The 12683-nt window shown below is 35.3% G+C and overlaps 1 protein-coding gene across 15 annotated transcripts in view; it reads right to left on the bottom strand.

The window, feature by feature from the left end:
* Positions 1-12683, bottom strand: part of LOC105484591 (SWT1 RNA endoribonuclease homolog) — a 141174-nt gene that overhangs the window by 25969 nt on the left and 102522 nt on the right. For 8 of the 15 annotated variants that reach the window (XR_011611988.1, XR_011611989.1, XR_011611996.1 and 5 more), the window contains 2 exons: positions 8966-9032; positions 3522-3586 (listed from right to left, as the gene is read on the bottom strand). Coding sequence is in view for 9 of the 15 variants with exons in the window: in XM_011746374.3 (XP_011744676.2) it covers positions 3522-3586; positions 8966-9032 (132 nt within the window). In the remaining 6 variants the exon portion in view is untranslated. Of the gene's footprint in view, positions 1-7; positions 91-3521; positions 3587-4805; positions 5081-8085; positions 8178-8329; positions 8777-8965; positions 9033-12683 lie in introns of those variants that run through there. The other 7 variants (XR_989065.3, XR_989064.2, XM_071077123.1 and 4 more) reach the window with 7 other exon arrangements.

Below are 12683 nucleotides of genomic sequence, written 5' to 3'. Positions count from 1 at the left end.
GACTCACAGTTCATTCAGCATGGCTGGGGAGGCCTCAGGCAGAAGGGGAAGCAAGGCACCTTCTTCACAAGGCAGCAGGAATGAGAAGTGCTGAGTGAAGTGGGAAGAGCCTCTTATAAAACCATCAGATTTCACGAGAACTCACTCACTATCATGAGAACGGCATGGGGGAAACTGCTCTCATGATTCAATTACCTTCACCTGGCCTCTCCCTCGAAATGTAGGAAATGTAGGGATTACAGGCATTACAATTCAAGATGAGATTTGGGTGGAGACACAAAACCTAACCATATCAGGGCACAGATAAATTTCTCATTATTTCACATCTTATTGCAGTAAGTATGGTGTGGGACATCAACAGTTTCCTTGTTTACAACTAATGCTTTAAAAAAAAACAAAAACAAAGATTATCAAATTCAGACAATTTAAATAATTGTCTTAAACATTAAGTAACTGTCCTTCACATTCCCAAAGGGAGTCATCTATGTGCAAGTTAAATCATTCTTCTGTTTTCACCTCTGAGTCACAGGAAAATGGTGTCACCTTTCATCTGCCACAACTGGCCCCATATCTAGTATGAACCAGTGAAACCAAAAAACCCTCTCTCTTTTGGCAGCTTATTCGAAAAAATTGTAAGCTGTGGAGCACCCCAGAGACGAATATGGAAGATACTGGCAAATATATATATATATATATTTGATTTCTCTTTAAAATCATCCTTCTGCGTATAAAAGAGGGTTTGCTGATTAACTTCATAGTTTAAATCCCTGACACAGTAAATGGAAAGAAAAAAAAAAAAAAATACTACAACTACTTTAACTATGAACATTTGACCTGACTCCTGAACTTCTCCCCAATAAAAACCCTGCTAACTACTCCAAAAGTATGCTAAAATCAAAATAATTCTAGATGTCTACTAGGATCATGCTTCAAGAGATTGTGGCCTCCATGTATCTACAATAAGCTTTTTACACTAAAAAATATGGCTAAGGTTGGAAGATGCTATGTTTTTGACACATCTCACACAATATTTTGTGGATTATATGTAAAAATCTATATGAGTACAACCAATTCACTGATAATCTGAAGATTAGGGCAAGAAATCATTTTCTCCCCCAACTATAACAGATTTGTGTATGCCAACTGGCTTCAGATTTTCTTGAAAAACTTATTTTGATCTAATGAGTTGGTGAACTTTCATAGTTGTGTTGAAACATTTATGTATGACTATCAATCCTACATCTGATATCCTCAAACAAATTTACCAGTCTGGAGCTTTAACAGAAGCATTTTGCTAGTTAACTTTGTCGCTAGACCTGCTCATAATATTTTGTAGCCACACAGGTACATATGTAAGTTATAAATAGCAAATGAACTATGGTTTAGTGATACTTTTATTAAGTTCCTATCTTTTTAAAAATGTGTCCCAAATGAGGTTAAGTGTTATGCTCCTAATCTGATTTTGCCCATAAGTCTTGTGGTTTTTATTGCATGACTACACAATGCAGTGGCGACATTTACAAATGCACGTGTCGTGTTATAATAGAACTCACTGAAAACCAACTACTGCCCCATGTATCAACATGGATGAATCCTGATGTTAAGCTAAAATGGCATATGTAGTGGTGGAGGCTACTGGAAGGCAACAGTGAAGGAGTTAAACAGTTTTAGCTCCTCATAAATTTGCCTGGGCCTAGAATTAGAAGGATATCTTAGACTGTCCAGGCTGCCATAACAAAATATCTTAGATTGGGCAGCTTATAAACAAGATAAATTTCTCACAGATCTGGAGGCTGGGAAGTTCAAGATCAAAGCACCAGCAGATTTGGTGTCTGGTGAGGGTCCTCTTCCTCACAGACTGTGCCTTCTATGTGTTCTCACATGGCAGAAGGGAAGGAATTAGCTAATGCTCTGAAATCTCTTTTATAAAGGCACTAATCCAATTCTCAAAGGCCCCATCTTCTGATACTATCGCACTGGGGATTAGATTTCAATGTATGAGTTTGGAGGGTACACATTTAGCCCACAGCAAAGGCTTCACAACTATACCCTGTGTATATAAGAATTGGATTTGTGGCTGGGCATGGTGGCTCATGCCTGTAATCAATCCCTGTACTTTGGGAAGCCGGGGCAGGAGGACTGCTTGAGTCCAGGAGTTCGAGACCACCCTGGGCAACATAGTGAGACCCTGTCTCATTAAAAAATTTAAAAAAGAAGATTAAAAAAAAGAATTGGATTTATAATACTTGCCCTTTTTGTTATGTATGAGTGCTATAAAACAAATTATTTTAGGGAAAAAAGTATAGTGTGATACATTTAAGTTCAAAAATCAGCAAAATAAATCAATATATTTTTGTTATAAATAATACTCAGTAAAACCATTAAAAAAAAGATGAGAACTATAAAGATACAATCCCTCGAGAGAGAATAAAAGGGAGGTTACAGCTAGAAATGGGTAAAATTCAAGTTTGTTAGTTGAATGGTAGGCAGATGGGTATATTTTATATCGGTTGTTCTTCAAAACATGGTCTGGGGACCACAGGGAATCTAAGACTCTTTCAGAGGGTATGCGAGGTCAAAGAAGCCAAAGCTATTTCCATAAAAAGACTAAGATGTGGCTGGGCGCGGTGGCTCATGCCTGTAATCCCAGCACTTTGGGAGGCTGAGGTGGGCTAATCAACTGAGCTCAGGAGTTCAAGACCAGCCTGGCCAACATGGTTAAACCCTGTCTCTACTAAAAATATAAAAAATTAGCTGGGCGTGGTGGTGGGTGCCTATAACCCCAGCTACTCAGGAGGCTGAGGCAGGAGTATCGCTTGAACCTGGGAGGCGGAGGATGCAGTGAGCTGAGATCGCACCATTGCACTCCAGCCTGGGTAACAAGAGCAAAACTCCTTCTCAAAGAAAAAAATTTAAAAAAACCAACCAAACAAACAAATAAATAAAGACTAAGATGTGATTTGTCTTTTGCACTCTTGTTCTCGCAAAAGTGAACAGTAGTTTTCCAGCAATCCAGCCATGCTTATCACAACAGATTAAATGCAAAAGCAGTTATAAGAATCCTGCTGCCTTCTATTAAGTCAGTCATTAAAAGATTTGCAAAAATGTACAACAATGTTACTTTTAATATTTTCATAATATGTTATTTATCTTAACATGTGGTTATTTTTTAATGAATTAATAAACATTTTGAAATTCTCAGTTCTAAGTTTTAATATAGCAAATATAGCTGAATTAATGAACCATATAAAGAAAAGCTCTTTGGGATCTTCAATAATTTTAAAAAATGTAACAGAATCTTGAGGCCAAAAAATTTGAGAACCACTTTAAACCTTACAGCTGATAAACACACAACACATGACCTTTTTGTATGTAGGAAATATTTCATATTAGTAAAGTTAAAAAAAAAACATAGTGTAGTGAAAAGACAATGAAAAAACACATCACCACCACCACCAAGTGCTGCTGTATATGGAAAAGCTTGTTACAATGGTTTCTATCTATGTATAGATATGACTTACCTATATTCAGTCTGAGAGACACAATCATAAAGTTCCTGGGCAGTAAATTTGACATTTTTATTTACCTGAAAGGAACCAAGATATAGTTATTAAAAATTATATTAATTAAAATGAGTGATGATAGCAAAATTAGAGTAGCCCATATTCTGAGAGGAAAGTTCAAATTTCTAGTTACTGCATGAAAAGGATTAAACGGTAACAATAAGAAGTGCAATGACCATAATGCTAACATGGAACTGTGTGCAAAAATATGAATCCTACTGTTACATCTTAATCTGTTAGTAGAACCAGCAGAGGTGAGATGGACCTAGACATAGTAGAGATCAAATGGACAGAAAAACACAAATAAGATTAGAAACTGCAAACAGTTCTATCTGGTTTAGGAAAAAGTCTTATTTATACACATTTTCTAAAGAAATATATTTTTCAGATTATTGAGGTCTACATGTTTAAACTTACAGGTTTAAGTTAATAAATATCTATAATTCAGAGATATAATTTATAATACCACAAATATAAAAAATTTCATCATATAAAAACTAGCTGTGGCACACATATGGAAGACACAGTGAAGGAATCTTTTATTTCTTGAAACTTACTATTGATTTAGACAATATTCCTATTTATCTGCAAGGGAGAATCTGAAAACTTGCAGAGAAAAATTATTTTGATCAGATAACAAATAGCATATTGCCTAAATTTTCAGAAATTTAGAATTAGTAAAAGGAAACAATAAGGCTAATTTCTATTCAATTTACTTAAAAAAATATTTCTAAGTGTTGCTAGCTGGCATGCATTTTTTGGTGAGGAAGAATGATACCACCCTGATTTAATGACTACTAATTTAAAGATTCATATCATAAAAGTCTTCTATATGATTCAACGTATTGCTTATTGGTAAAAACTCCATGACTTTCTTCAATGTTTTCATAGAAAGTTTACCGTATTTGTATAGAAAATGTTTCATTCACTGAAAGTTAAAAATATACAGTTTTTTGGCCAGATGCAACAGCTCATGCCTGTAATCCCAGCACTTTGGAAGGTCAAGGTATGAGGATCATTTGAACCCAGGAGTTTGAGACTAGCCTGAGCAACATATGAGACCCTGTCTCTATTAAAAAACAATTATATATTTATATACACACACATATATATGGTTTTCAAATATTTAAATGAATATAATATGGATATTTTGCTTTAAACGTTAGCATATATTTATATATTTACTAGTATTTAATTATATATTTGATATCATATTTAATGATTATATGAAATCGGTATATAATTTACCACAATTTTTATTAAAAGAATCTTCTAAAAATGTTATAAAATATTCATTTAAACTATCAACCAGTCCACTTATTCCTTCTTTACATGTTCTGCCTTCTCCTAAGGGCCGCTGATATTTTTACCATAGCCACACATTCCGGGACCTACAACGTATCAGAACACAGGCCACCAAATGTCAACACACTGCAGATACTTGGTCAGAGGATGAAGGGAATGATCCATTTTCTATCAACTGTTGAGAAAAATCAGCTAAAAAGCTGACTTTGAACCTGTTAAATATGAATATAAAATAATTTATATTAAGCTTTTAAATAGTTTTTTTAAAAATATCTAGATTTATCTTTAGTTGTAAAAGCAACCATCCACATACATTTAGACGTTTATCCAAGAACACAGCTGGAAGTACAAAGGTGACATAATTCCAGGTTACAGTAGATAATTTACAAAGTAGGTAGTTACTTTACTAATAAAGAAAAACTGAAGTGCAGTCTCATGATGGTCTGTTTCACCATATTAATTAATTTTGACTACAAAGACATTTTCATTTACCCATATTGAGACATTTGAAATTACAACTGTTAAATATCACCTCCATGGTTAAATGAACAATTTTAATTTCCAGGGGAAAAAATAGCTAAAAGATGCCACTGTCAGCAAACATTAGAGTTGTGACTATAAAGTGAATTGTGAAATGGGTATCATTACTTTTTAACTGTGCTACTTACAATAAAAGCCAGATGTTAGAAATGGCCTATTTTTAATTTAAAAATTCAAGAAAAGGCAAAGGAGAAGTATAAAAATAGTCAAATTCCTTAAAAGATTTAGACAGTCCTACCATTGTTTTTTATATTAGACAAATACATCCAATGTAGTAAGTGATGTAGGAAAAGTAATTCTTTTAAGAGAAATGATTTTAAAAATCTGTGAATCAGTCAGGCACAATGGTGTGTGCCTGTAGTCCCAGCTACCTGGGATGCTGAGGTAGGAAGATTGCTTGAGCCTAGGAGTTCAAGGATCTAGTGTGTCATGACTGTGCCTGTGAACAGCCACTGCACCCCAGCCTGGGCAACACACTAAGACCCTGTCTCTAATATATATATTTTACATATATCTGATTCTTAGATCTACATTTTTTTTTTAATTTTTAAATTTCTTTCTTGTTTATATCACAAGATATCATCAAGCAACAGATCCATATATTCTTATAATTAATAAGTTAGGTACTTTCTTCTAATATTCTTGGCAATAGAAAGTACTAAATTATAAGGAACTATGCCCCAGAATTTTCCAGCGTATGTAATTTTTAAATTGTCCTATTGTTCATATATATTTTAGAGCTGGAGTCTTGCTGTGTCACCCAGTCTGGAGTGCAGTGGCATGATCATGGCTCACTGCAGCCTTGAACACCTGGCCTCAAGTGATCCTCCCACCTCCAGCCTCCTGAGATGCTGGGATTACAGCCACCGTGCCCAGTTCCACATATATATTTTTGTTAGACTTAATGTTTTGATTTGAAATTCAGAAAGTAAGATGAAATAATTATATGAATCATCTCAAAAGAGGAAGTTCTCTAATCATATAATGTGGTGATAAAGAATTAAGGCTCTTATTTATTTATTTATTTATTTGAGACAGAGTCTCACACTGTCGCCCGGGCTGGAGTGCAGTGGCGCGATCTTGGCTCTCTGTAACCTCTGACTCCTGGGTTCAAGCAGTTCTCCTGCCTCAGCCTCCTGAGTAGCTGGGATTACAGGCGTCCACCACCATGCCCAGCTAATTTTTTTGTATTTTTAGTAGAGACGGGGTTTCACTATGTTGGCCAGGCTGGTCTTGAACTCCTGACCTCATGATCTGCCTGCCTCGGCCTCCCAAAGTGCTGGGATTACAAGCATGAGCCACTGTGCCCAGCATATTTTAACTTTTTTGAGACAAGAGTCTCACTCTGTCAGCCAGGCTGTAGTGCAGTGGTGCAATCTCGGCTCACGGCAACCTCTACCTCCCAGGTCCAAGCAATTCTCCAGCAATTCAGAAAATAAGATGAAATAATTATATGAATCATCTCAAAAGAGGAAGTTCTCTTGATAATCAAATAACGTGGTGATAAAGAAGTCTCTTCTTTATTTATTTATTTGAGACAGAGCCTCACACTGTCACCCGGGCTGGAGTGCAGCAGCACGATCTTGGCTCTCTGTAACCTCTGCCTCCTGGGTTCAAGCAATTCTCCTGCCTCTCAGCCTTATGAGTAGCTGGGATTACAGGCCCTTACCACTACTCCTAGCTAATTTTTGTATTTTTAGTAAAGATGGGGTTTCATCATGTTGGCCAGCCTGGTCTCAAACTCCTGACCTCAAGTGATCCACCTGCCTCGGCCTTCGAAAGTGCTGATTATAGATGTGAGCCACGGCGCCCGGCTGAATTAAGGCTGACTCCTACAAAGCCCATATAAACACCATTCGTTGCTTAAACAAAACTAGTTAACCATCACCCTCCCCCTTTTTTTTTTGAGACAGGGTCTTGCTCTGTCAACCAGGCTGGAGTGCAGTGGTATGAACACGGCTCACTGCAGCCTTGACCTCCCGGACTCAGACAATCTTCTCGCCTCGGCCTCCCAAGGAGCTGGGACCACAGGTGCATGCCACCATGCCGGCTAATTTTGTTTGTTTTTTAGAGAGATGGGGTCTCGCTGTGTTGCCAAGACTGGTCGTGAACTCCTAGGTTCAAGCGATCCACTGACCTCAGCCTCCCAAAGTGCTAGGATTAGAGGCGTGAACCACCGAGCCTGGTCAAGACTAGTTAACACTTATCAAACACTCACTCTGTGCCTGGTACTTTTTGGAGCACTTTACAGATTTTACATTACTGAATCTTTGCAGAATACAAATAATTTACCTACTATTGTTACTCTCATTTTACAGATGAAGAAATTGAGACAAGGAGAATTAAATAACTCTTCCTAGTTAATAAGTAGAAGAACCAACATTTAAGCACGGGTAGTTCGACCTCAGAGTCTGTGTTCTTAATCACTGGCTTCTTAATGGAAGATGTGGCATACAAAAAGTTACAAAGAGCTAACCAGGAATAAAAGTGAAGAAATATACTTAAAGGAGTTTGACTTCATAAGAAATGTGAGACTTGAATATATGCCACATTCCTTCATTTAGAATGTTTTAAAAATTAAACACATACACGCACAAAATTAAAAGTAATAATGTTATAGGAAACATGAACAAAGAGCATCAAGCAACTAGAAACTGACAATCAACAGAATACTCACTTCGGTTCAGTAATGATGAGGAGAGCATGCAGGTTAATTTACAAAATACACTGAAGCCTCATTTAGTTCTACCTCCAGGGTTTATGTTGCCACTATAAAGGAAACTAAATTATAGCTTTCCTTTCCAGTAAAACGTATTTCTCAACCAGGAGTTCTTCCTTTCTGAGGTATTCTGGGTATGTAAGTTGGATGGGGAGATGAAATACTTCTGGTTGTCACAACTGGGATAGCTATAGGCATTTAGTACCTGATGTACAGGGATGTTAAACATCCTGCAGTGTTCCACACAACGAAGAACTGACCTGTCCAAAATGCCCGTAGCACCCCTGATGAGAAACAATTTCACATTGGAGAAAGCGTGTTATTTTAGGACTCTCATATTTTTACTTAGGGAATGAAAGAAAAAATTGAATATGTCACTGGCAGGGAGGAGGGGAGGAAATGGACAGTTGTAGGTCACAGGATAGGAAGTTGCAGATACGTAGGATGAACAAGCCTACAGATCATACAACACGAGGTCTATAGTTAATAAGATTGTACTATATTCAAAATTTTTGCTAAAAGAGTACATTTTAGGTGCTCTTGTCACATACACAAAAAGGGGTAACTGTGAGATAATTGATACGTTTATTTACTTACCTACAGAAACCATTTCACTATGTATAACATATCAAAACATCCTGCTATACACCTTAAAGATAGTTTTTTAAAAGGGAGAAAAAAGAATATGTCACTGACAAACTTTTATGGCATTCAATAATTTAAAGCAAATATCAATTAAATAGCATTCCATTATGTTTGAGAACTCCTACTATGTTTATTTACATTAAAACTTGTTTAAAGTATAAATGTGATAAATACTTAAAAATATTTCCCATACCTCATACTTGATTAGGAAGTTATAGAGGGTCTCAACATCTTGATAATTACTGTTTGGGGCCAAAATCCTAAAAAATAAAATAAAAACCAAGGTGGGGGGGAATAAATGATTTCAGAAAAAACCAATACCTTGAACTTTCTCCCCAAACATACTCATACCATGAGAGATAATTTACTGTTTGATAAGCTTAAAGGTTTATAATATTTTAAAAAATCAATTAAAAATTATAAAACCAGAAACTTAATTCAACAGAGGTCAACTTATTAAAATGTTTTTGCTTATTTAAATTCATACTTATAACATCAATTAATCAACAACTATAAGTATTCTTACACGTGAAGTTATAGTTCACATTTTAAGTTACAATACAGATTTCTCAAAAAATAGATAGAAATATGAACTGCATTTACACAGTCTATGCCTAGATAGAAATGTGAACTGCATTTATACAGTCTATGCATAGATAGAAATGTGAAGTGCATTTATACTTCATATCTGTTAAGCTCCAGACAAAGCTTGAGTATTTCCCACAGAAATGTTCAACCAGTCCAAACACACAACTGATAAAATTAGCCACTTAAAAGATATCCTAATAAAATATTTTGATTAAATTCAAATAACATTGCTTGAACTATCAGCCTACAGCTCCATGAAAAATCAATAGATTATATAAATTGTTGAAAATAACACCTATTTACAAAAAAATAACAAATGACAGAAACAGAAATAAAACAACTTTTTAAATTTATTTTGTTGAGACCAGGTCTCACTCTGTTAAGCCCAGGCTGGAGTGCAGTGGTGTAATCATGGCTCAATGCAGCTTCAACCTCCTGGGCTCAAGCGATCCTTCCACCTCAGACTCCCAAGTAGCTGGGACTACAGGCAAGAGCCACCAAGTTGGGCTAATATTTAAAAAAATCATTTTTGTAGAGATGAGGTCTCCCTATGTTGCCCAGGCTGGTCTCGAATGTCTGGGCTCAAGGGATCCTCCCACTTCAGGCTCCCAAAGTTCTGGGATTATAGGTGTGAGCCACAGCACCAGGCCATAAAAATAAAGAAGGGAAGAACATATTTTTCCTTCTAGTAGTAAAGTATTAATTCTCATTTTCTTATACTAAATATTTTTTCCATCCTTTCAGCATGAATACTGTTTTTCTTTTTGGAAAAAAAAAAAAAAAAAGGAAGTAAACCAGCTTGTCATTTTGGTACAGTGTAGTGCCTCTGAGTACTGTCTGCCTCAGCTGTGTGAGCTTTGTCTAGCTGTGTGACCTTTGGGGAGTTACTTAACTTCCATGTGATTTATCTTCTTATCTGTTAAATTAGGATAACTATCCCTACTTCATAGGGCTACTGCAAGAATTAAATGAGTTACTAGAAAAAAAAGTCATTACAACAGCATATGGAATACAGCAAGTACTATAGAGTATATGTCAATTATAACAGTGACAGTAACAACTATCATCATCATCCAATACAGATGCTCCTTGACTTATAATGGGGCTATACCCAGACAAACCCATCATAAATTGAAAACATCCTAGGTAGGAGTGCAGTTTGACTTGTAACATTTTCAGTTTATGACGAGTTTGTCAGAAGATAACCCTAACCCCATGGTAAATCAAGGATTGTACTAAATGCTTTGCACCATCATAGAACTGAAAAATCCTAAAACAAACCGTTATAAATTGGAAACCATCTGTAGTTTCAAGCCATAAAATACATAAACATTGATATAACTAATGAGAAATCAAGCCACCTTGGTTAGTTTTTAAATTCCTAATGGCTTTTAACACTGTCTCTGGGTCTTTATGTCCTTGCCAATACTTGATTCTGTCAGACTTGATAATTAACTGTTCTCAATAATCTTAATTATATCCTTAGACTATTTGGGATTATATCCTTAGACTACTTGTGGGAGAGCTTTTATAAACAGTTTTTCGGGACATAGTCAGATTTTTAAAGATCCCTTGGAGGGGGCATACATACAGAACATCTTTAAGAATATACAACAACCTCCATAAGAATACTATTTCATAGAAAAAGTTTTTCTCCCAACAAGTAATTTTAAAATACAAAAACAAAACAAAAAAAAGTCTTTTAACTCCCCAAAAAAGCCCTGAGGAATACCACATAATGAGAAGGGTCCATACATAATTTGCTTGGATAATACATATGGAGAAGGATCCATACATAATTTGCTTAAAACATGAAGACAAAGTTCTCTAGATAAGTTAAACCAATCCTTTAGAAAGGCAATGGGAAACAAACTAGTGTGTTCTAACTTGATAACCAAGTGAAAACAAACTATCAGTCATGTGGAATAATTTATACCTATTCTTTTGTATGGCTTTAGAAATAATCTGAACTGTCCATAAAAGAGGGTGAGAAAATTAGATAAAACAAGATGTTCTATATTAAGAGCCTAGTAAGTTTAACATACTATATTAGACTCCAGAGGATGAGACAAACTCTAGTGAATAACGTCCAACCCTCACAGTGTATTTGATGAGTAAATAAAAATGTAAAATATGTACTCAAGATGCCCAGATCAGAACAAGGGACTCTTTATTTTCTCATTCAACAACTCTGTGAGACCTGGGCCCTTGGATACAACGCTGAACGATCCAGAGTAGCCCAAAGCCTCACAGTTCTAAAGAGCACATGAAAGAAACAAATCCTGACCAGGCACAGGGAGATAATAAAGGAAGAAAAATATCTCATTCTTGTCCATTTGGTCATCTCTTCCAACTTTTCAATGGCTACTTGTAAATAGATTAAGAAACACAGGAATTTTAAGTTTCTAAGAAAGAAGTAATTTGTTCTAAATGTAAATATTTAGTTATTTCACAAAATATCACAGAATTGTATTCTAATGAAAAAAGGCTTATTGGGATCTCACCGTCATTCAGATATATTACTTTTATAATCAGATAAAAACTATATATGTTACTTTTTAAAACAAGGATATATATTACAGTATATGTGATAAAATTCGTTATTTTGAAAGATGGTTGGAGGTAAACTGAGCCCAGAATGGACTAAACAACTTTATTAAAATGCAGTCAACTTGGGGTTTAATTTAGACTTCATTACATCCTATGAATTCTGAATATGAGAGAATGGAATGTGGCCTGGCACAAAAAATTGCAAACTTTTACTCACTAGAAATACAGCTTGTTGAAAATACATAGAAAATAAAATAGAGAAAATGCCTTAGTAATTCCCCACACAAAAATTCTTGAGAGGTCAGCCTTCTCTAAAGTTTTCTCATTCTTTTTTTCTTATACCAGTATGAAGACAAAAGGCTTTTTGAATGAAAGTCCTAAAATCACCCTTCAATGGCAACTCTTTAAAAGAACAGTGGAATCAAGAAATTAGCCCTTGGGGAAAATATTTCTTAGACAATGGCCATTTTTTAAATTTATAAATATATTCACATTTGTCATTTAAAAAGAAATTCATAACAATCACAGTAAGTATATATTAAATGCATATTTGCTCAAATGCACATGAAGCTATGAAATATTTTAAAAATAAGACATGGTCCATTATCCTCAAGTGGTTTATAATCTTAAAATTTCACTCTTAAATTCTGGAATGAGTTTTTGGAAACAGATGTTGAAGCAGGATGTAATCCGCAGCTCACAGCTGGATATGCTCTGGTTTCCTGTACGACAGCATCAATAATAACACATAATGACTTACTGAACACATAAAT

Source organism: Macaca nemestrina, chromosome 1, assembly GCF_043159975.1.
Source record: "Macaca nemestrina isolate mMacNem1 chromosome 1, mMacNem.hap1, whole genome shotgun sequence".
Classification (NCBI taxonomy): Eukaryota; Metazoa; Chordata; class Mammalia; order Primates; family Cercopithecidae; genus Macaca; species Macaca nemestrina.
The sequence above is the reverse complement of the archived record's forward strand: the minus strand, read 5'-3'. Positions and strand labels throughout refer to the sequence as shown.